The sequence below is a fragment of the Uranotaenia lowii genome, chromosome 3, assembly GCF_029784155.1.
Source record: "Uranotaenia lowii strain MFRU-FL chromosome 3, ASM2978415v1, whole genome shotgun sequence".
Taxonomy (NCBI): domain Eukaryota; kingdom Metazoa; phylum Arthropoda; class Insecta; order Diptera; family Culicidae; genus Uranotaenia; species Uranotaenia lowii.
The window spans coordinates 235,442,806-235,468,854 of NC_073693.1; the positions used below are offsets into that span (position 1 = coordinate 235,442,806).

The 26,049-nt window shown below is 34.5% G+C and overlaps 1 protein-coding gene across 2 annotated transcripts in view; it reads left to right on the plus strand.

The window, feature by feature from the left end:
- The window catches only part of LOC129751670 (hemicentin-1), a 1,296,938-nt gene that overhangs the window by 98,053 nt on the left and 1,172,836 nt on the right, over positions 1 to 26,049 (plus strand). For both annotated transcript variants that reach the window (XM_055747314.1, XM_055747315.1), the window contains exon 2: positions 1,196 to 2,775. In XM_055747314.1, the coding sequence (XP_055603289.1) occupies positions 2,655 to 2,775 (121 nt within the window). In that variant the 5' untranslated portion in view covers positions 1,196 to 2,654. The remainder of the gene's footprint in view (positions 1 to 1,195; positions 2,776 to 26,049) is intronic.

Consider the following 26,049-nt stretch of genomic DNA (forward strand, 5'->3'; position numbering starts at 1 on the left):
CTCGGCATATCGTGGTAGGGTAAACATAACAACAATATTACGCATGTTCAATGACCAGATAGTAACGAAATTAAATTGACAATGCAATTGTAGTGGTTTTGCAAGCGCACCTTGGTTAGGAGAATATCAAATCTTTATTTAATGAATTGTATATTCATTACAAGTTAAGACATTAAGGAATGTTAATAATTTTTATTTAAGAAATTTTTAAAAGAAAGCAATGAACAGGGCTTATCGTCAAAGATCAAAATGATGACCAGTTGGTGTTTACATTTTTCAAAACAAAAACAAAAAGCTACCCTACCACAATCTGTCTCGGGAAATACACTATTGCGAATTGATGAAACAAACTGTTTTGGTTGTGCAGATGGAACGGATTTTCATCTGGAACAGCATCCAAAAACCGTGAATATCGACAATTTCAATAATTTATCAATAACTTACCGGATATAACATTGATTAGAAACTTTGTTTCTGATTTACTTTCAATTTTATCAGTTAAATTTATGATTTTTGGAGTTTGTGTGATAATCATGAGTATGAAAATTGTGTTAGAAATTAGTTTCCTCCCCTAGTGTGCATTTTTGGTATTTAAATTATTTATATATAACTTTAAAGCTTGAACATCCCCAATAACCACGAAAAATTCTTGAATTTGAACATCGTCTTTTTTAGACAAATCGAGGTTTTTCGCTAACACTGATTGCACTACAAAAGCGGAAGTTTTCAGTGCGATCGCAAAATTTTTAAATGATGTTTTCCCTGCGAGGAGTCCATTTTGGTAACTGGAGATCTTGCGCCGAAAACAAAGTTGGCAAATTATTGTACACACCTGTAGTATTAAGAAGTGTAGTTTTTTTTCTCCAAATGATTCATTCTTGGATTTATGCTTTGTAAAATTTAAGCACTTATTGATTGTTCCACCTTTTAGGTAAAAAAAATTATTCATTTGATTAAAGTTTATTGGAAAAACGTAAAATTGTAAGGTGAATATTGTGTACTCAACAGGCTATCCTGTAAAGAATACTGATGAGTGTTAGCTTTCATTTTAACAAACCGAATACAGAATAGAAATGCGTTTTTCCTCCCATTCAAACTAATGATCAAACTACCTCATGATCACCTGCCAGTGATACTAAAACCACACTTTAGTGAAACTCACGATACTTTTCTGTTCTCCATTCTTCAATTCCAGAAACAACCCCCGGGCCGGATTCATCACAAAACTAACGGACAGCTGGAAACGTTCCCATAGAAGCTGCTTCACGTCAACCACACGAGGGCAGTCTTCAATATTGTTGCTGCAGCAAATCGTTCAACCCCCTTGTTCAACAAAACAAAATAACATAAAAAAAGTGCACCAAACCACTCCAGACAGACAGACACAAAAAGTTAGAGTTGCTCCTCGAAATTATCCATCGCTAGAATCGAGTCAGTCGCATTGTGCTAGTTGGTTTTTTTTCTAGTTTTGTTCTAACTCTCTGGAGCCAATCCGATTGCGGTGGAGTCAGGTTGAAGTGCTTAGGAGTTAGCAGCGAAATTGTTGCGATTTGATGGAGAACAATCCACCACCCACCTCGAGCGTGGATGATTGCTGCGCCGCGTATAGTTGGGTTTAATTTTTCCGACCGGTGGAAAAAGTTGGACTTGCCCCGGGGCGAGCAAAAAATTGAAACTCGGCACGGAATCGTTGCGGTATCGGTTGATAATTGATTGCGCTAGTGGAAGCTTCGAGGGTGGGGGCGTGTGTTATATTTTATTTTGTGTTCTGTGTTTCTCTCTCGGTCTGGTGCTTCGTGTTTCGGAAAAATTCTGACAACTCTGTTTGCTCAAAATAATAAAAAAAAATTCCCCACGGAGCGGCATTCAAGAGCTCTTAAATCAACCCTCGCACCCCGTTTTTCACGGATCCGCCCCGTTTTCCGGAAAATGGCTCGATAACGAGGAAATGCTCAATCAAGCTTAAAATCGATGCACGTCTGTCGATTAATTAGCACCTTTCAAAAGCAAGCCTCTGGAAAGGCAAACAAAATTTCCGGCCCATTGATCAGACCCAGTCCCGAGGGGCCACATCAACAGAGAACCGTGGGCCAAACGTAAGGAGAAACAGAGCAAGACGGAGGTCAAAAGGGCCCCAGGACGAGGAAAAGAGAAAGCTCAACAGAAAAAAAAAATATTATAGCTGAATCGAACAATAAACATAAAAAGTAAACATTATCATCATGAAAGGCAGAAAACGCGGGCAGAAATGTGTGTGTACCGCCAATTGAAATAATATTGGCAATTGGCGTCGTTTCCATTCCTGCTTCCGGGATCTCTTGAAAAATAGTGGAAAATCGATCGCAGGAAAACGAAACCGGAAGTGTGTGCGTCGCGTCGCGTTTCAACGCATTTCCGCCGGGATTCCGCAGTGTGTTGTAGGCAGTTCCTGGAACCACGTATATTATTCAGAGGCAGAAAATTCTACCCCAACAAATAAGAGCCTCGAAGTTGGCATATTCTGTGAAAAAGATCGGTTCGATTTGATTGAGAAATTTATAAGCGCGCTCGGGCTTCATCTGAAGCGTTAAAGGGAAACGTGTTTGGCGCGTGTGTTTGAGGGTTTTCTCGGAGGGTGTGTTCTAGATAGCGCAACAAAAAAAATAAAAATAAAAATGAAAATACTTGCGGAAAGCTGCTTCAGCCCAAGGATGGAAGGCACTTTTCTGGCCCTCGCGGTACTGCTGCTGACCGTTGGATGTCGGATCCACGTGACTGGCGAGGCTTTTAAATCAGGTAGGTGGGACTGTTTTCGCGTACGGAAAACGTGGTTGGGCTAATTACAATAGTCGAAAGCAATACATTGAGATATAATATTTTTTTACAAAAATAATTTTATTGAATGTTGCTTGATTTACCGGCCTTGAGTATCGGTGAAAAGTTATGTCCTGTAAGGACACCTCAAGAATTTGAATTGTTCATAGACGGACAAAAATTTGAAGCAATGAAAGATGGTGAAAATGAGCAGATAGATTTTTGGTTAAGCACGGGTCAACTACTATGAAGGCGTGGATACATATAAAGTCATGTGCAAGACTGATAAATTTCAGTCAATATCGTTCCATCCTGACCAACGTCTAGTAGTCAATGTTATCCAAAGAATATCAAAGTCGACTACTAGTTGAATGACCAAGCAACATTGTCAGTCAGGCAACAATCCCAAGCAATCAGAATTCCCTTAAAAAGGTTCCAAAGTAGCTTAATCAGCTCTGGTTTCAGTCTGGAGAGAATGCCAATCAGCCCAAAATTTAAGTTCTTAAAGCTACTTTAAAGTTCGTTTAGGAGGCTGAAGAGAATGCTATGCAGCCTCCAAGAGAATGTCAAAAAACTTCTACTCACCGAAAAAAAGTTTATTCAAATAAATCGCTCTTTTGACATTACTACACAAAAGACACTATTGCCTAAAGCTGTTCGCCTAAGCTGTGCCTAAGGCTTCGATGTTTTCCGAAATAAGAGGAATTCATGGTTATTTGGTTTCCCATTGGGGAAAGGGTTTTTCTCGAGCTGCGCCGGAATGCATTTCCAAATCGCCGGCAGCAAGCGATGGTACTCTCCTCAATCGCAGCGGTGGATGATGAAGACTCTGAAAATATAAAAACTATGTTAAAAATCTGGTTAATTCTTTTATATATTTGTTTTAAATTTTAACCCTAGACATTTTTTTTTCATTTTGCGTTGAATTTGATAGTAAACATAAGTACTCAAACAAACAAAACAAAAACCATGACATAAAATTGACAGATATATTTATATATTTGACATGTTGCATAGGATTCGCGAATAAGGATTTTCACCATATCTTCTGGAAAAATTGAGCAACTCGCATTTTTTAACATTTTCGGACAGCGTATGACTTCAAGTTTCTATGCTCCAAAAATTAGAACGATACTTCAACCCGTAGATGATCTAGAAGCATTTTCGTGGGAAAAAATGCGACATTTTTGAAGTTAGGGAGATTTGATCCTCTATTGAAGGAGACTTGATCCTTTATTCAGGAAGCCCTCATCCTTTGAGAAAATCCAACAAAACCCCAAGATAAAATGTCAATTGACTGTATTGGTCATATTTGTCCTCATTTCTCAATTTATAACTGACTGGAGAAGAAAATTCTATAAGTTTGTCTCAACTATTAGAGTTGCATTGCATATTTAAAGGCGCTATTTTCTATAATTAAAAAATAATTTATTATGTTGGCCCTTTTCTTCAGAAAATTGTTGGATAAATATAAGTTATTGGATAAATATAAGTAATCGCGTAATCAGCAATGATCACGATCAATTCAGAAGAAGAATATACCGATTTTAGCTCTAGGGATCAATTGAACCCATAATGAACATTTTAGAAAACTTCTTCTGAAAAAAGTTGAGAGTTTTCCATTGCTTTGAAAATATGGTATTATGAAGTTCATGTTACGCTCGAAAGATTGATATATCGGAACAAATATTTTTGTTATAACTTTTCCATATAGGGAACATTTTAAAGTGATGAAATAAGATCTTCAGTCATATTTTGTGAAATTTTTCAAACGAAGTTCAATTTCCCAAACAAATATTTTGTTAAAATTTTTTGAGCAGTAAGCATTATTGTTTTTCTCCATTTGGAACAATTTTCTAGAACATTTGATCTTTGTTTCCAGATATCGCTAAAGAATCAGTATCCACAGGGATCAAGTATCCTCATTCTCCCCTATCGCATGACATAGACATGCTATGCAGTATCAAAGTCGGCTGATATTGGCTGTCTGACACTGATAATTTGCAGCTCTGGTCATGTGTGATCCTATAGAGGAGGGGAGGTGGTGATCAGGGTTCTCTCCCACCACCCCCCCACCCCAATCTGGAAAAAAAACCGATACAAAATACACGAAAACGCTCGATCTTTTATAAAAATTTAGAGCATTTCATAGTCGAAAATTTTTATTATTATCAAAATTTTCCACTCTGTGAGAATGTTTATCAATCAAAATAGGTTACCGTCAAACGGGGCATCATGCAACAGCGGGGTTGAATGCAACATTTATATAACACCACACAGATTCAATTTTTAATTTAATGTAATGAGATAAAGTTATCTTTTAATGATTACAAAATGATGATGACATAGTTTCTTGAATTCTAAGATAGTTTTTTGAAGTTTTTGATTTTCATATAAAATTTGAAAAATCGAACAATGAATGTACAATTTTTAACATTTTTCGATGCCATAAAAAACTTTACCCAGTATGACGGATTGGCTTGACAATATCACCTACAAATTTTATACTGGTTTCCTCATCCTATACCAACATTGATCATGTGGAAATATTTTTCGAACAATCACTCATTTTTTTAAATAAATATTTTTATAATTCAGTTACCCGTCTGGGGTAAAATGCAACAAAATGCAAATCGGAACTAAATCTCATAAATCGCGTTTCCATATGCTGGGATATGATTGTTTTGCGATATGCGTTAGTTAACATTAAAATTTTATCCATTCCTAGAATTATTTTCATGATTTGAGCTAATAGAATATTTTGTAGTATTTTTTACCCCTAAATGTATGCAGAAGATTAACACTTTTTTCATAAAATCATTTTTGTCAGAAAAAATTAAAAATTTAATTCGAACAAAACCAAAATTTACTCCAATTGGTGCTTTATGCGTTATGACATCACAAATGTATCAAAAACTATGAATTTTCAATCGTTTTCATTTTATTTTTCATAAATTACAGAGTTTGTTGCAACTTACCCCTTTTTCTTAGTAGGGTAAAAATCGCATGTTTTTGTAAATTTAAAAATAACTGGGGAAACCAATATTTTTTCTGACTACGTCAGTTTGGTAACCCATCTACCTTAAATCTTTTGATGTACAAGAGGTATGATTATCTGTAAGCATTAAGATTTTAGAAGCCATTGAAGTTGAAAATTGTTGCATGTTGCCCCAGTTGACGGCCATTATGGTAAGAAATTCCATCGGCATTAAAATTTGGTATTGGGTGACAAATTTTCTCATAGACGCTTAAGACGCATATTTTACTTCTACTGGCGGTCTAACCATGACCAACTTTCTTATTTATCTTTCAACATTGTTACAATTATTCAATGTTTACCCTCTTAATCCCAATATTTTTTCACTGCAAAATTTCACAGAATTTTTGTTCTGCGATTAAATACGACTTATATTTTTAATTTAACGAAAAAGAAGTCCATTTGCGGTTTCCTCATGTTTTTGAGGGTATAGTTCTTAACAACTGCTTTTGAATCAGTTTCCATTAGTATTGATTGTTAAATTAAAATATTTTGGAATCTTCAGCGCAAAAGCTCAATTAAAATAAATAAATAGTTTGGTTTGATGCTGATTTTTGCAAATCACGTACAAAGGCAGGGTTGGTTCTTAAATTAAATTTTTGATCTTTTCATAAAGTAACCAATCAAAACTAGGCATGTGGGTTCATAGACAGGAAAAAAAATTATATCATTGCCTGTGAAAAACGATTTAAATATGAAAATGAGAAACTTTGAAATGAAGGGATTTGTTTTTCTGTATGATAGAATTATATAAATTTCAGTTCAAAGTTTCTAGGTACACTTTCTGTTTTAAGTCCCGATTTAATCAGAGAAAGCATCTCAAACTCCCATTATTTTTCTGAATGAAAGAAAATTCAACTAAATAGATCAGTGGATTCCAAAATTTGTTTCACTCACTGCCTCCTGCTGAGCAAAGTTTGTGAAAAGTCAGTCATTACCTGACGATCTGTTTGAAGAAGTTTATTTATTTCTGAATATTATATAGTGTATTCTTTTTGTGTGTTGAGTGAGGGTTAAAACTCACCTGTTATATCGTAATGATTCAAAAAAATTTTTACAAAAAATATAATTATTTTCAAATAACAAAATATGAACGAAGCGTAATAAAATAATTATCGGATTGCGTTGCCAGGATTTCAAATTTCTTCCTTAATTTGAATTTCCATTCCTATGCAATTAAGCAAATCAAATCTGTTCATATATCTTTTCAAAATTCTGTCATTTAGGATATAAAGTACTGCTCTGCTGCATTAAAAAAACAAATTCAATATGAATTTTAATAACTTTAAAGATCACTATTTGACCATTTTGTAGCCAAAAAGGGGAAAAGAGGAAATTCTCAATTTCAAGGTAATACTGCCAAACAATTTATAACTTCTTCAACTACAGCTTTTGTAAGTATCAGATTTATAGAAATAAATTTTTACTTTTTTCCTGATTTTAATGAATTTGTAACTTTCAAAAAAAATATGAAAAACGAACAAAACAAATACTTTCAAGCATATTGAAGCGGAAACCGATTGAATACACTTATACCCAGGGGGATGGCAATCAGGTTTTCCTTTCGAGCAAGATTTTTTTTCTGTTCGCCTCCATTCGATTTATCAAACAAAATTGCACAAGATAGTTCTAAGTCTTAATTGGTTTTTTTCTGGATTGTTTACAAAATATAGGGGAGTTAGAAGTTAAAAACTATTACTCCGTTCGTAAGCTCGTGCGGCATCTGAAGCTACGTCTCATCGATTCTCCGGACATTTTAACTTAAGAACATTATTTTCTTACGGATTTGTTCCTTGTAGGAGGAAAGATATTGAATTTCTTCGCGGTTTATACACTTTTTTCCCCATTGTGGGGAGTTTTAACAAGTAGTACAGTGTTGAAAAAGTAAAAATTTCAACCAATGAAGAACCAGAATGATTGTTGTGTTAGTGTGGAATCATCCACAATGCTCTAGGAGATGACATTCAGCCCGGTTCCTTGACAGTAGAGGTGCCAGGTGTTCCGACAAATCAGGATTTGTTCTGGTTTTCGTAAGACCTTCCAGATTTTTTAAAATGTCTTGATTTGTTCTGATTTTTAAAAAAGCTCTTCAAATATACTGAAATGTTCTGATTTCCATAAAATATCTAAATTGTAATTGAATTTAAAGTTAGGTTATGCGAAAAACGAACAAATCTCTTATAAATTTTTTGAACCGGTAATAATGTTCGGTTTAAGATTCATCTCGACCCAGTGCTTAAATTAAAGCGTCTACAGTACCTGTATTTCGCCTATATTTATGCAATTTAAGCACAATTTGTGGTGTCCTGAAAAATCCTGATTTTTTCTTCAAGTTTTTCTGATTATTGACAAAACGACCTGGCATCCCTGCTTGTCAGATTCATTGGCCAGAGGTGCCAGGTGTCCTGCCTAATCGAGATTTAACTTGATTTTAGAGATATCGTCCTGATTTCTTAAATTATCCACAACTGCCCTGGTTTTTGAAAAATGGTTTGTAACGTGCACTGAATTTTTCTTATTAAAAAAAAAAAGAAGCTTAATTGTAATTGAATTTTGAATAAAACCAACAAGATCTCTAAGAAATTGGTAGTAAAATAGTTTCACCGATAAAAATTTTCGGTTCAGATGATATTTGATTATGGTGTTTTTCATATAAACCGAGGGAAGGCAATAGACTTCTTGCCTCTGTTGCACAAATTAAAACGTCTACAGGCGTGTCCTGAAAAATTCATATTTATTTTCATCTCGGTGTCCCGATTTTGTACAAAACCTTCTAGCATTTCTGTTATGGGCCCACAAAATCGTGGGCCCTTAATTTTTATAGTTGTCAAGTTCAATGACAAATTATAAGGTTGGCATCCCCCAGCTTGTATTCCTTTTATTATGAGGATCTCAAATAGTTGACAGAATTTAAAATTTACTACGAGGAAATGGATTTGTTTCTATAAAACTTTAAAGAAAAAGGAATAAAGAAATATAATTTTTGGTGTTTTAAGTTAGAGATGTTACTGACGCAATATTTGGATCCTTCTTATTTAAATTTGAATTTGAGATGACAGCGATGCAAATTTCAGAGTAAATGCAGGGACCGGTAATTAATTATGTTTGTGTTATGAACTAAACATTACTATTTATGTAACATGAACTGTAAAACATATTTTTGGATAACAACTGTTACGCTTCTTCTAGATTTCATTCTGGAGTCGTTGAAAATCAGGTTGAGAATTAGTTTCAAAACCATGGATTTAGTTGTATGGCAACAATTTAAGTGAAAAAAATTAATGGTGGTGTTAAAAAAATCAAAAAAAAACCTCTATTCTGGGGAAACTAAACTTAAATCTAAATTTCATAAAAACATGTTTTTTATTTTTTTATTATCTTTTTTTCATGAAAGATCCACATTTTGCCTATATTTTCTCATTTGGAGTTTTAACACAGAGAACAGACGTACAAGCTCGAACAAAAAATCTTTAAAAAAAAGTGTGTAAAATTTCAAATGCTGACAGCCAAAAAATACGTTGAAAATTGACTTGAAACAGTGCCATCTATAGCGCCGTTCAAAAGTTACAAATCAAATTTTCACAGTTCTCTTTGGTGTATTTAGAGACATCTGGTGACTAAGCTAAAAAGGAAAAATTGGTTAAATTTTCGTTGGAAATTTTACACAAGTTTCGTGAAACAGCTTGTACGTCTGTTCTCTGTGGTTTTAATCTTTCCAAAAATAAAACAAAAATGAATGTCCCCAATTAAAAAAAAATAAAATCCACATCTTTTTATTCTACAAATTCAATTGAAAAAATATAACTATTTCTTACATCATAAAATGGAGTTTCAATTTTTGAAAGTAATAATATAATAACATTTTCCCAATATATTTCGAAAAAAAGAGCTGCTTGAAATACAGAAATTACATAAGGAGTGTATTCGAAAAAAAATGCATCACCTTGTTTTGTGATTAACTTTTGAATGCTTGGATATAAATTGATGAAATTATTAGTGAAGTTACCTAGTAATGAAATATTTATATATGCAAATTTAAGTGATGTTCTGTCATGTTGTTTTTGAGATAGCGTCCGATGAAGAAAATTTTCAACTTTGTATTCTAAAATATGTGTCCAGTATGCTAGAAAGCTCAAAATTTCAGGAATTGTAGTTCAAACAATGACAAACAAGTTTGTTAAAGATTGTGACGCGATACGAGTTGACTGAGATGAGTTATCCCCAATTGAATGTGTGATCTTTTTTGCATTTCATCGATATATCGTGAACGGTGTATAGGTGGATTATTAGTACTAACTTAATCGCATTGTCACACAATGAGAATAAAAGATAGAAAGTTTGTGTCCTCGGCAAAGTTGTAGCTTATTTGATAACAAATATCTTTGCAAAAAGTTCAAAGAAAGGTTTGAAATGCTATGAACTGCTACATTGTGTGACGATGATATCAAGTGAGTGCGATTATTTGCCCATACACCGTTCACGATATATCAAAGAAATGCGAAAAAAAATCACACATTCAATTGCAGATAACTCATCTCAGTCAACTCGTATCACGTCACAATCTTCTACAAACTTATTTGTCATTGTTTGAACTACAACTCCTGAAATTCTGAGCTTTCTAGCATACTGGAAACATATGTTAGAACACGAAGAGTGAAAGTATGTTGATTTTTCATACATTTTGCCGAAAATCTTCATACAAATTTCAAGTCCTTTGCGCCAGCTCGTGCTTCTGCCAAATGACCTGAAACTTTCAGAAAGTCATTTTTTCATCTAAATGCACCAATCTAAGGGGTGCCGCGTGGAATATAAGGATTTTTTTTGGTTATGGGCCAGTCTAATCCCCATTCTCCCCTATTTCTTAACACCATTATCAATACATTGTTTAGCCCAGGGGTGAGCAACCCGTTTTGGCGGACCTTGAAGTTTTTCCCAAATTGAATTTTTATTACTTTTTTACTGTAGATGAAATTGAATAATTGTCCATACCAATTCAGAAAATATGATATGGCAGTAGCTTAATTGAATGTGCACTTTACTTGTTTGCTAATGCACTTGTCCAAAAACCATTCAAATAGTTTAGTTTTACTTAAATTTAAAGCATTTATTGTGTGCTTGTGAAAGCATAGAGGCAGTCTTATTTATAGGCAGTAAAACGTAATATGACTTTAGTTTTATTTTTGTCCATATTACATTTTACCTATTTAAAGTCTGCTTCATTTAATATTGGAACAAATTCTTTTGCTCATTGTGGCGCTCCTAGTGGACGGATTTGGAAACTTTTTTCACCCACGTGTCGGGAAATTCATTACCTTTCACCATGTATTTATGTCATAACACCAAACGATAGCATTTTGTAAACAACCGCCATGGAAGCCGAACGGAGAAATCAAATTGTGCACAGTTTTCTTGAAAATCCATTGTTGTCGGCATCGAAGTTAGCTAAACAGCTTAAAATGCCCAGAAATACCGTATGGCGTGTTATCAAGCAGTACAAGGAAACATTGACGACGGCTCGGAAGCCGCATTCGAAGCGTCGGAGTGGAACTGTCGACCGGAAACTGCGTGGGAAAGTCATCAAGGCCGTCAAGAGGAATCCCAATCTTTCAGACCGCGATTTGGCCAATAATTTCCAGGCCGCTCACAGTACGGTGCGACGAATTCGTCTCCGGGAAGGAATAAGGTCATTCCGAGCCAGCAAACAGCCAAATCGGACGCTGAAGCAGAACAATGTGGCCAGAATCCGTGCTCGAAAGCTGTACGACCAAGTGCTGACCAAGTTCGACGGATGTATTCTGATGGACGATGAGACCTACGTGAAGGCGGACTTTGGGCAAATCCCAGGTCAAAAATTTTATTTGGCGACGGCTCGGGGGGATGTACCTGTAAAATTTAAGTTCGTGTTTGCGGATAAATTCGCCCGCAAGTACATGATTTGGCAGGGGATATGCAGTTGTGGACAGAAAACCAAAGTCTTTCTCACTGACAAGACAATGACATCAGAAGTCTACAAAAAAGAGTGTCTACAGAAACAGATTCTGCCGTTTATTCGTGCCCACGACCGTCCAGTAATGTTTTGGCCGGACCTCGCAAGCTGCCATTACAGCAAAACGGTTATGGAATGGTACGCAACGAACGGGGTCAGCGTAATACCGAAGGACCTCAACCCCCCAAACTGCCCCCAGCTCCGGCCGATAGAGAAATACTGGGCAATCACGAAGCGAAGGCTTAAGGCAAAGGGAAAACTTGTTAGGAACATGACTCAAATGAAGAACTGGTGGAATCAAATCGCCAAAACGGTGGACGAAAAGGGTGTGCGCCGCCTAATGTGCCGTATTACGGAAAAGGTACGAGAATTTCTTCGAAACAGCAATGAATAATTTTTTTAATTTTTTTTATGAATGAGTAAAGAAAATGCTACATTTGTATGAAAAACAAATTATGAATTCGTTAATAAATGACTGAACTACACGCAATTTTTTTGATCCAATATTAAATGAAGCAGACTTTAATATCAAATGATCTAGATTTAATTATGCAGGTACTTGTTCAGCATTGGCTTATATTATTCACCCTGGTGTTAAATTTCTGTTTTCTTTAAAAACATGAATTCAGTCTATTTTCCCTCCTTATCGTCAAAAATTTATCCTTGATAAAAAGGCAGTAAAGCTCTGCTAACTTTAAATAGATATTATTTTGAGTGCGACCCGCCGAAAATATTTGAAATTCAATTAGATCCGTTGCTGCTTAAAGATGCTCACCCCTGGTTAAGACGATTAGTTTTGATAGTCGGATGAATAAATTTGCAATGATGATCAGAAATTTGATTGCCCATTAAAAAGATATCAAATTCGAGGAAATATTTGCACAAATGTTATCATGTCGATTTTGATTTAACTGAATAATAGATGGAATAGTAACTTTCCTTTGAACATATGACTATATTTGTATTCCATTTCTAGGAGCTGTTAAGTGTTCAATGGAGCATTTATTTGAATCAATAAAAGTTTGGTTCGAATTTAAAGGAAATAACCAAATAACATTGATTCAAAACGACAGGCATTCCAGAATAAGAATGATGCCGTTGGACATTCCAAAATTTATTTTTGTGCCGCTTTTTTTGGTATCGTTTCATAAGAATTCAAATTGATGAGAACCATTCCTTCTCTACACTCTTCAGTTAGTTTCAAACGAAATTGGACATTGTCTGCGCTGCTGCGGTCGTGCTGTTCTATATCAATCAATTTAGAATGACTTTTTATTGATATTTGAATTGAGCGCGCTGCTCCGACGAAATTATCTTTTGCTCCCCCTCTCACCCTTCTCGGGCCCAATTCTAAATTCATCGTCCATAATGTCTCCATCTTCATTCGGAGGAATCTATACCAATTTACCGCAGGACGCTTTTGGGTTCTCTCCCCTTCTTCTGGTTTTTCGTCTGCTTCTGATAAGTCACTCCCGTTCGATTACTTATGACATCGCAGCAGCTTCTTTGCCAATTCTTTTCGGCAGCTTTTTCTGCACGACTGCTTCAGTTTCTTAGCAAGCTACCAATCGCTTCCTTCTGATCTCCCCATCCCGTCTCACATTTCGATTGACTTTTCCCTCTCGACTTGTGGGGCGCTGTGTTGTGTCATCGTTTTTCCCATGGCCCCCGGGGGAATTCTGTATCAAATTCGGTGCCAGGCAAACAGAATCGATCAATTTTATCAAAATGAATATTTAAACTTAGCCCCTCTCGCACCATTTCGTTCGGAAAAGGAAAAAAAAATGAACAGAAGATGGAGGCAGCCAAAGAAAATCATTTTAAAGAAGCTGTGGCCGTTGAAGCCGGAGGAAAGGAAAAAAAAGTGAAAGAAAAACTGTTCAGCAAACCGAAAAAGTTTCCCTCCTACCTTCCACCCACCGAATGTCGCACCCCCTCCAGAGGGGAGAAAATAACCAATTGGAATATTTTAATTTGATTGGAAAAATTGTTTTTTTTTCGGATCCCTCGAACGGGGGCTGCCTTCGGGATGATCCCTGATGGCGGCTCACAACGGGAAGCGTTTTTCGGCGGTGGTTTATTCAATTTGCCTGGGGGCAGTTTTTGATTCGCTCGATTGTGGGTGCTATCGGATGGAACCGATGAGATACGGAGTGATTTGAATAATTTTTTACTTTTTCAGTTGTTAAAACGCCCCTCCCTTGCTCAGTTCAGCCATATCGCGTAAGAAACGTGCCATCGGGGTCAATTGGAAAATTGATACAGCTCGAACTGTGTTGTGTTTGGCAGCAAGTCAATTGAAATCAAACTGCCGCCCGACCGGATGTTGATCGTTGAGCGCGCTTGTCATGGACTCATTATGTGTGTTTCGGAACTACAAAGCCGGAATTTAAATTAATTAATCATGTTTCCTTCGGGCAAGATGTTGTATTGATATTCCAGCGAATGAACGCTTCTGTATGATTTAAACTTTCTATGCTTATCAATCCAGCCTGAAAGGATGACTTCTAGAGAAAATTTTGAAACCACTGGAATCTTCTATCGATCAGGATACACTAAGGTCCATTCGTAATAGGATTTTGCTCCATACTAAAAACACAGCCTAATTTTATGCGATTTTTTGTTATTATAATGATTTTTCTACACGGTTCTCACGAATCAACATGGTTTCTGAGAGAAAATATTTGAAGTATCAACAGTGGATTTCATACCGTGTAAAAAAACTTGGTGTGATTTGATTTCGCTTGAAAAGCTGAAAAGATTAATAACTCTAAGCAATTTAACTACAGAAACAATTCTGCTCTTTGATTGAACTTAAATATGAGCTTGATTCAAGCAATTTCTCTGACATCATGTTTAATAGTTTTCTATTATATTATTTGTGTGGCTGTGAAAACTTCAAAAAGGTGCTATCTACAATTTTTTTAGAGGTTTGAAAATATGCAACACTTTCCAACTTCAATGACTTTTGAAAAAAATATGCCCAAAGATAATCAAACGAAAACCCTGCGTAAATTGATAGTTGTAGTAAATGTTGGTATTATTCCAGCTTAATTTACACCCAATATGTTTTCTTGAGTTGAAATACGAAATTACAAAATGGTGCTGCATACATTTAGGGGTAAAAATGTTACAGTTTAAACTTACTGGAATCATAAAATCAAAAGTTTAATTGATTTTATTTTTTCAAGAAATGCGTGAAACCAATCATTTTCTAGGATGTGTAAACATGATTTAGAAGGAATCACTATATTTCATTTGCATTTGCTTGCATCTTACCCCAGAAAGGAAACTGAATACTAAAAAAAAGTTATTCGAAAATCTCGAAGAAATACACATAAAAGTGGATTATAGTCTTTCTTACATTCTGTTAATTATATGTGGATACACTTACTTACTTACTTAATGATCCCGCGCCGATCCTCCGGTGCATAGGGCCGTGGTAAAAGACCTCCACTGTTGACGATCCGGAGCCAGCGACTTCACCTGGTCCCAGTCAAGATTCTCGTCGACAGTTCGGATTTCAGCGGCTAGGCTTCGCCGCCACGAGTTTCTGGGCCTGCCTCTTCTTCGATGACCTTCTGGATTCCAGTCAAGCGCCTCTCTGCAAATCTCGTTTTCATCTTTTCGCAGCGTGTGCCCAATCCATCTCCACTTACGTTCCCGAATCTCGATTTCTAGCGCCCTTTGATGACACCGGCGATGTAGTTCCTCATTCGAGATCCAGTTGCCAGGCCACCAAGCGCGGATGATGTTCCGCAGACAGCGGTTTACAAATACTTGCAGTTTTCGCGTCGTCACCGCATATGTGCACCAAGTTTCGCACCCGTACAGCAATACGGATTTGACGTTTGAGTTGAAGATTCGGATTTTTGTTCGTAGAGAGATCTGGCGTGACCGCCAGATGTTTCGGAGACTCGCAAACGCAAATCGGGCCTTTCTGATCCGGGTTTCGATGTCTTTCCTGGTACCACCATCAGGCGTTATCTGGCTACCAAGATACTGGAAGCACTCCACTTTCTCAACTTGTTGCCCAGCTACCATGAAACTGGAGGGATTTCCTGTGTTGATCTCCATTGACTTGGTCTTTCCGACATTGACTTTGAGACCTGCTGCCTTGGAACTTTCGGTGAGGTCGTCGAGTTTGCTCTGCATGTCCGGTTGTGTTTGGGCGAGCAAAACAATATCGTCAGCCAGGTCAAGGTCGTTCAGTTGCTCCATTGTTAAAGGATTCCACGGCAATCCTCGGTTCGGTGCACAGTCGATCGATCCAGTCAGAATCTCATCCATTACGATGAGGAAAAGTAGCGGTGATAAGATACATCCTTGTCTCACTCCAGCAGTTACCGGGATTGGTTCGGACAAGACACCATCGTGCAAGACCTTGCACGAAAATGCCTCGTATTGTGCTTCGATGAGATGGACTAGTTTCTCTGGGACCCCTCGTCGCCTTAGAGCCGCCCAGATGTTTTCATGATTAAGTCGGTCGAATGCTTTTTCGAAATCAACGAACACCAGCAGAAGAGAGTCCTGGAATTCGTTGATTTGTTCCAGTATGATTCGTAGCGTTGTGATGTGGTCCACACATGATCGTCCGGATCGGAATCCAGCTTGTTGCCGTCGGAGTGTAGCGTCGATTTTCTCCTGGATCCTGTTCAGGATCACTTTGCAGAGTACTTTGAGGGTTGTACAGATCAACGTTATGCCTCGCCAGTTACCGCACTCTGTCAGGTCTCCTTTCTTCGGGACCTTTACAAGGATACCCTGCATCCAGTCGGCCGGGAATGTTGCAGTATCCCAGATGTCAGCGAAAAGACGGTGCAACATTTGTGCTGACAGGGCAGGGTCGGCTTTCAGCATTTCAGCAGGGATGCAATCGATCCCAGGTGCTTTGTTGGATTTCATGTTTTTGATTGCCGCTTCTATTTCAGCCAGCGAAGGCGCTTCCGAGTTGACGCCATTTATGCGACTTACTGTTGGCGCTTCAAGCTGCGGGTTCTGTTGGCCATCGCTATTCGTGACTCGGAAGAGTTGTTCGAAGTGCTCAGTCCATCGTTTGAGCTGATCTGTTCGATCGGTCAATAACTGACCTGCTCGGTCTTTCAGCGGCATTCTTGCATTAGTCCTTGCACCACTGAGGCGGCGAGAAATGTCATAAAGTAATCGGATATCTCCATTGGCGGCGGCTCTTTCCCCCTCTTCGGCTAGGGAGTTTGTCCAGGCTCTCTTGTCTCGTCTACAAGCTCGTTTAACTGCCTTTTCCAGCTCCGCATATCGTAAGCGGGCGGCTGCTTTGGCTGACCCGGTACATGCCTGCTCAATTCCGACTTTCGCCTTTCTCCGATCATCGACCATCCTCCAAGTTTCATCCGACATCCAGTCACTTCTTCTTCCACAAACTTTACCGAGAGTACCATGGCTCGTCGTGATAAAGGCATTCTTGATTCCACACCACTGTTCTTCGACTGTTCCGTCTGTCGGCAGCTCCGAGGCTCGGGATTCTAGCTGTTCAACGTATGCCCTTTTCACCTCTGGATTCTCCAACCGGCGGACGTCGTATCGACACCCGACTTTCTCCTCACGCCGTTGGACACGCGCAACTCTCAGTCGTATCTCGCCAAGGACGAGGTGATGGTCAGATGCAATGTCTGCGCTTCGCTTGTTGCGGACATCAAGAAGGCTCCTTCTCCATTTTCGGCTGATGCAGATGTGGTCAATTTGATTTTCTGTTCGGCCATCTCGGGATACCCAAGTGACCTTATGTGCTGGTCGATGGGGGAAGAGCGATCCACCGATCACCATGTTGTTGTTGCCACAAAATTCTACAAACAGCTCTCCGTTTTCGCTCATCTGTCCTAGGCCATGGCGCCCCATGATGCGCTCAAGGTCTTGATTGTCGGAGCCAATCTTTGCGTTGAAGTCGCCCAAATGGATTTGAATGTCACCCTTCGGAATTCTCTCTACCACGCTGTTCAGTTGACTGTAAAACTGCTCTGGATACATACAAAACAAAAAATAAACAAATAATAGTTTAATCAAATCTAAATTATTAAATTGCGATAAATGAATTTCCTATGCAGTTAATCTTAAACTCTTTAAAAAAATATAGAAATTCAAATTGTGAATAAGACAAAAATATTTGAAAATTATCATAATTAAAAAAAATTCAAGATTATAAACTCTTTCAGGAGTTACAGTATATGGTAACTTAGAAATAAAAATTAATAATACAATTTATTTACAACCAATTTAGTATAATTTAAAGTAGATTGGAGTCTTACTATCAGAGTGTTTATCATATTTGGGAACATTAAAATTTTGAAAATGAATAGAATAATTTCAACTTCTTCATTTTGGCATTTTTGTCTATACATTAAAAAATACACAAAATTGACAAAAACTACATAAATGGAACAATATTGAAGAAAAACCAAAAAATTGTTTATAATTTCGAAATTGATTAAATTTATAAAAACAATTGAAAAAATTGACAAAATTGACAAAATTGACAAAATTGACAAAATTGACAAAATTGACAAAATTGACAAAATTGACAAAATTGACAAAATTGACAAAATTGACAAAATTGACAAAATTGACAAAATTGACAAAATTGACAAAATTGACAAAATTGACAAAATTGACAAAATTGACAAAATTGACAAAATTGACAAAATTGACAAAATTGACAAAATTGACAAAATTGACAAAATTGACAAAATTGACAAAATTGAGAAAATTGAGAAAATTGACAAAATTGACAAAATTGACAAAATTGACAAAATTGACAAAATTGATAAAATTGATTAAATTGACAAAATTGACAGAATAGACAAAATTGACAAAATTGACAAAATTGACAAAATTGACAAAATTGACAAAATTGACAAAATTGACAAAATTGACAAAATTGACAAAATTGACAAAATTGACAAAATTGACAAAATTGACAAAATTGACAAAATTGACAAAATTGACAAAATTGACAAAATTGACAAAATTGACAAAATTGACAAAATTGACAAAATTGACAAAATTGACAAAATTGACAAAATTGACAAAATTGACAAAATTGACAAAATTGACAAAATTGACAAAATTGACAAAATTGACAAAATTGACAAAATTGACAAAATTGACAAAATTGACAAAATTGACAAAATTGACAAAATTGACAAAATTGACAAAATTGACAAAATTGACAAAATTGACAAAATTGACAAAATTGACAAAATTGACAAAATTGACAAAATTGACAAAATTGACAAAATTGACAAAATTGACAAAATTGACAAAATTGACAAAATTGACAAAATTGACAAAATTGACAAAATTGACAAAATTGACAAAATTGACAAAATTGACAAAATTGACAAAATTGACAAAATTGACAAAATTGACAAAATTGACAAAATTGACAAAATTGACAAAATTGACAAAATTGACAAAATTGACAAAATTGACAAAATTGACAAAATTGACAAAATTGACAAAATTGACAAAATTGACAAAATTGACAAAATTGACAAAATTGACAAAATTGACAAAATTGACAAAATTGACAAAATTGACAAAATTGACAAAATTGACAAAATTGACAAAATTGACAAAATTGACAAAATTGACAAAATTGACAAAATTGACAAAATTGACAAAATTGACAAAATTGACAAAATTGACAAAATTGACAAAATTGACAAAATTGACAAAATTGACAAAATTGACAAAATTGACAAAATTGACAAAACTGACAAAACTGACAAAATTGACAAAATTGACAAAATTGATAAAATTGACATAATTGACAAAATTGACAAAATTGACAAAATTGACAAAATTGACAAAATTGACAAAATTGACAAAATTGACAAAATTGACAAAATTGACAAAATTGACAAAATTGACAAAATTGACAAAATTGACAAAATTGACAAAATTGACAAAATTGACAAAATTGACAAAATTGACAAAATTGACAAAATTAACAAAATTGACAAAATTGACAAAATTGACAAAATTGACAAAATTGACAAAATTGACAAAATTGACATAATTGACATAATTGACAAAATTGACAAAATTGACAAAATTGACAAAATTGACAAAATTTACAAAATTGACAAAATTGACAAAATTGACAAAATTGACAAAATTGACAAAATTGACAAAATTGACAAAATTGACAAAATTGACAAAATTGAAAAAATTGAAAAATTGACAAAATTGACAAAATTGACAAAATTGACAAAATTGACAAAATTCACAAGATTGACAAGATTGACAAAATTGACAAAATTGACAAAATTGACAAAATTGACAAAATTGACAAAATTGACAAAATTGACAAAATTGACAAAATTGACAAAATTGACAAAATTGACAAAATTGACAAAATTGACAAAATTGACAAAATTGACAAAATTGACAAAATTGACAAAATTGACAAAATTGACAAAATTGACAAAATTGACAAAATTGACAAAATTGACAAAATTGACAAAATTGACAAAATTGACAAAATTGACAAAATTGACAAAATTGACAAAATTGACAAAATTGACAAAATTGACAAAATTGACAAAATTGACAAAATTGACAAAATTGACAAAATTGACAAAATTGACAAAATTGACAAAATTGACAAAATTGACAAAATTGACAAAATTGACAAAATTGACAAAATTGACAAAATTGACAAAATTGACAAAATTGACAAAATTGACAGAATTGACAAAATTGACAAAATTGACAAAATTGACAAAATTGACAAAATTTACATAATTGACATAATTGACAAAATTGACAAAATTGACAAAATTGACAAAATTGACAAAATTGACAAAATTGACAAAATTGACAAAATTGACAAAATTTACAAAATTTAAAATTGACAAAATTGACAAAATTGACAAAATTGACAAAATTGACAAAATTGACAAAATTGACAAAATTGACAAAATTGACAAAATTGACAAAATTGACAAAATTGACAAAATTGACAAAATTGACAAAATTGACAAAATTGACAAAATTGACAAAATTGACAAAATTGACAAAATTGACAAAATTGACAAAATTGACAAAATTGACAAAATTGACAAAATTGACAAAATTGACAAAATTGACAAAATATTCAAAATTTACAAAATTGACAAAATTGACAAAATTGACAAAATTGACAAAATTGACAAAATTGACAAAATTGACAAAATTGACAAAATTGACAAAATTGACAAAATTGACAAAATTGACAAAATTGACAAAATTGACAAAATTGACAAAATTGACAAAATTGACAAAATTGACAAAATTGACAAAATTGACAAAATTGACAAAATTGACAAAATTGACAAAATTGACAAAATTGACAAAATTGACAAAATTGACAAAATTGACAAAATTGACAAAATTGACAAAATTGACAAAATTGACAAAATTGACAAAATTGACAAAATTGACAAAATTGACAAAATTGACAAAATTGACAAAATTGACAAAATTGACAAAATTGACAAAATTGACAAAATTGACAAAATTGACAAAATTGACAAAATTGACAAAATTGACAAAATTGACAAAATTGACAAAATTGACAAAAATGACAAAATTGACAAAATTGACAAAATTGACAAAATTGACAAAATTGACAAAATTGACAAAATTGACAAAATTGACAAAATTGACAAAATTGACAAAATTGACAAAATTGACATAATTGACAAAATTGACAAAATTGACAAAATTGACAAAATTGACAAAATTGACAAAATTTACAAAATTGACAAAATTGACAAAATTGACAAAATTGATAAAATTGACAAAATTGACAAAATTCACAAAATTGACAAAATTGACAAAATTGACAAAATTGAAAAAATTGACAAAATTGACAAAATTGACAAAATTGACAAAATTGACAAAATTGACAAAATTGACAAAATTGACAAAATTGACAAAATTGACAAAATTGACATAATTGACAAAATTGACAAAATTGACAAAATTGACAAAATTGACAAAATTGACAAAATTTACAAAATTGACAAAATTGACAAAATTGAAAAAATTGACAAAATTGACAAAATTGACAAAATTGACAAAATTGACAAAATTGACAAAATTGACAAAATTGACAAAATTGACAAAATTGACAAAATTGACAATATTGACAAAATTGACTGAATTGACAAAATTGACAAAATTGATAAAATTGATAAAATTGACAAAATTGATAAAATTGATAAAATTGACAAACTTGTCATTCAAATTGTCACATTTTTGTCATTTTTGTCTTTTTTGTCATTTTTGTCATTTTTTTCATTTTTGTCAATTTTGTCATTTTTGTTTTTTTTAGTCATTTTTGTCATTTTTGTAATTTTTTTTCATTTTTGTCATTTTTGTCATTTTTGTTCGTGTTTTTTTTTTTCATTTTTGTCATTTCTGTCATTTTTGTTATTTTTGTCATTCTTATCATTTTTGTCATTGCTATCATTTTTGTCATTTTTATCTTTTTTGTTAGTTTTTTTTTTGTATTTTTGTCGGTCTGTTTTTTTTTAAGTTTTGTTATTTTTTTTAAATTTTCAACAATTTTATCATTTATGTTAAATCTGTCAATTTTGACATCGTTGTCAATTTTGTCAAATTAGTCAAATTTAATTGCTCTATTCGAGATGCCTGAAGAATCTTTGGCGTTTTTATTAGAAAAAAATATAAACAAAAATGTGAAAAATATTCGATGAATTATTATTTTGCAAAGTCTTTTCTTTCAGAGATTTCTTAAGTAGCAAGTTGATTCAAGTTTAAGATCTACGTTCTGAAAAAAAAAATATATTTGCAAAAATATAAAGGTACAATTTACTTTTTGCGAGGTGAATGCGAAAATGGTTGAAATTTACCTTTTCTGCTCGGTGAATTAAAAAATGGTAAAATTTTTGTTTTTGCTAGGTAAATGAAAAAATGATAAAATTTACTGAGAAAGGTGGGTGGAAAATAATCATCTTGCTTTTCGGTAAATTTTACCTTTTATTTTCCATTTTCCGTGAATGAAAAAACTTGCCTTAAAGCTTTAAGCTCGATTCGAAGGAGTAACGTTTGTCTGGTTTGTTTCAGTTTGATTCCACAAACGAAATTCTCTCCTGCCGTTCGTGCTCAGGAAAAAGCTACTTGAGAACGAACGGCATGTGGGAAGATGAGATGGTGTGCATCGTTCGCGTCCCCGTGTCGTTTTCCTCTTCTTAGTGCCATCTGTGCTAACGATTATAGCGTTGGGCGAAGGATGGTACTAACAATCGCTAACAATTCGGTTAGGCTAAAAGCTGAGCTGGAATACAAATCGAATGAACTAAAATTGTTTGATTTTTGACAACTTCGTTATTTTGTCGAAGCCTCTCTTCTCGTTTACTCACGGGAAACTTTTCACCATTTTTAAAAGATAAAAGTCATTTTAAATGTGCAGCCAAGTTTCCCAAAAACGTCATAAACAAAGAGTGGTTGGGATTATTCATTGAAAAATGGTTAATGTTTTTGAGCAAGAATGTCTAATAAAATTAAAAAAATATCATTCTAAATTTGTATCTAAAATGTGATTAATGAATCCTTAAACTCAAATAAATTTCATTTATCCCAGTACAAACATATGTCAGCATCCCCTTTAAGCAATTCCGTAGTCGCAAAAATCTTTTCCACTGAAGGTAACTTTCCCCATTCCAGCAACTAAACTGTATATCGTGTGACCATTTGAGTTAAGGGGGTGAAATTTGGTCGTGTTTCGCCATAAGTTTCTACTTTTCTTCTCATCTGTTGTAGTTAGCACCGCTTTTCTTTTGCGACACGAGAAGCAAAAGATTTTCCCTGCGACCGAAATTGGTCTCCTCGATCGCCGTTCGGCCTCGAGTGGGCGACATTCGAAATAATGTGTTCGTGAGCTCTAGAAAACTTTTCCGATAATTGATTCTACGAGGGGTCTGCCCGGTTTTGGTTCAGTTGCTTTCGCCTTGAGGACTCAAAAAGGCAAAAGGTAAACTGTGAGAGATGGGCTAGCGTGCAAAATTCGAGTTAATTCTGGGTACCTGACGATGGAGCGTGAGCGGCATTTTTTTTCTCTTTCGTCCGCCCCTCAGAGTTGAAAATATGTTCATTAGAAGCTCAGGTGAAAGTTTGTTTAGTGCCTCTAGGATTGCCAAAGCTCGACGATGACGACGGAGTGATTTTCGGAAGGCTTTCGTCAACATCATTAGTTTGATGGATTTTTGGGAGAAATTGGTTATTTGCGATGAATATTTGATTATTGGCTTTCGGTCGGAGAAAAAAAAAACGCAAAAGTTTGTGGCATGTGGCAGTAGACTGAGTCGATTTGGGGTCATTTTGGAATTTCTCAAACCCTGGGGTCTAAAAAGCTTCGTCTTGGTCCAAAACTCATCCATGATTTTTTGCAAAATTTTTAAGTAACGTTTACATGAGTAAATTTGAACTTTTAGGTTTGTATGGGAAAATTGAATATTTTGTACTGAAAAATCAACATCACTTTTGTTTCGTCTGTGGAACCGAGCCAGCTGATGGGTTTTGTGCCAATTTATAAAACTACTAAACGAAATTTTCCGCTGAACAACTTTGTCGAAGACTGTAACTTTGTATCTTATAAGACAAAAAAGTTATTAGCTGTTTAATAGGGGTATGTCTTTTCGCATTGATTAACAATAAATTCAATTGACATCACTGATTGAGCCTCGCGAACTGTTGCATGGAAAGAAGTAACGCAATACCTAGCTAGGCACTCTGCAGGGATGTCAATTGAATTTATTGTTTATCAGTGCGAAAAAACATACCCCTGGTAAACAGCTAATAACTTTTTTTCCTAATGAGATACGAAGTTATGGTCTTGGACAAAGTTGTTCAGCGGAAAATTTCGTTTAGTAGTTTTATAAATTGGCACATAAACCGTCAGCTGGCTCGGTTCCACAAACAAAACAAAAATGATGTTGATTTTTCAGTACAAAATTTTCAATTTTCCCATACAAACCTCAAAGTTCAAATTTACTCATGTAAACGTTACTTAAAAATTTTGCAAAAAATCATGAATGAGTTTTGGACCAAGACGAAGCTTTTTAGACCCCAGGGTTTGAGAAATTCCAAAATGACCCCAAATCGACTCAGTCTAATGTGGCAGCCATTTCCCGGAACAAGCTTAAAATAAAGCAATTTGAAGTGCCTGTTAGTGATTTCACAACTTTGTTAAATTTGGTTCAATACATAAAGGAAATGATGGATGAATGTGCAACCCCCATCAGCTTGCACTGGAGGGCAAATCAAATCGGTCAATTTAACAATGAGCTCGCCATTACGTTGTAAAATGGGTCTGGTTCTGAATCACCCGGATTGCAATTTAGTCAAAACCAGCACGAGTCATTTAACGAACACAACACCTGGGAGCGTTTCGCTGCGGTTGGTAACGAATAATTAATCTCCCAGAGGTCATTCATCGAACCAATTGGGCAAACAACTAAGTTTAGAACTTGGTTCATTCAACATATAATTTAGACTGTTGATGCACGTCCCTTGATTTCCTATAGGTCTGATTCATTATCCCTTACATTAACTAGTCATAAACCTACTTTTCAACTTTCAAGTCTTTATATTTCTTGGTTTCATTGAATTATTTAATCAAAATTCCTGATGTGCTAATTACTTCTGTAGCATTCATTTTTCTCTGTTGAAGATACAAAATGTTTAAAAAGCCAAATAGACCACAAATGAAAGTTATGTCTATGACTGACAAGAACTGGATGAAAACAAATATCAAACGGTTTTGGGCTCAATATCAACTGTGCAAATTTTGATGGCTCAAGAATTTGACATGGGTTGTAACGAAAGTTCAACATTTATAAAGGAATGAGAAGATAGAAAATGACTTTTTGTTGAAAAATTCGTGCCGACTTATTTCTATATTGTTATACATATTTATATTCAAATTGCGTGGTGCAGTTGAAAATTCTCGTAACAAGATTAAAAATAGCCGTAGAGAAAAGTGAGGGCACTTGATCCCTAGAGTGCGCAATTCACGCAAAAAAACTCTGAATACAAAATTTCAAAACTGAAATGAAATAAAAAAATTGGAAATCTTTCTCCTTGAAAGATAAAAAAAATGAATTCACAACTTTTTTAAAAATACATTGTGTAATTTTACACCGGAAGCGAATGACTTGTTTTTTCGTTAGAGACGTTTTACAAACTTTTG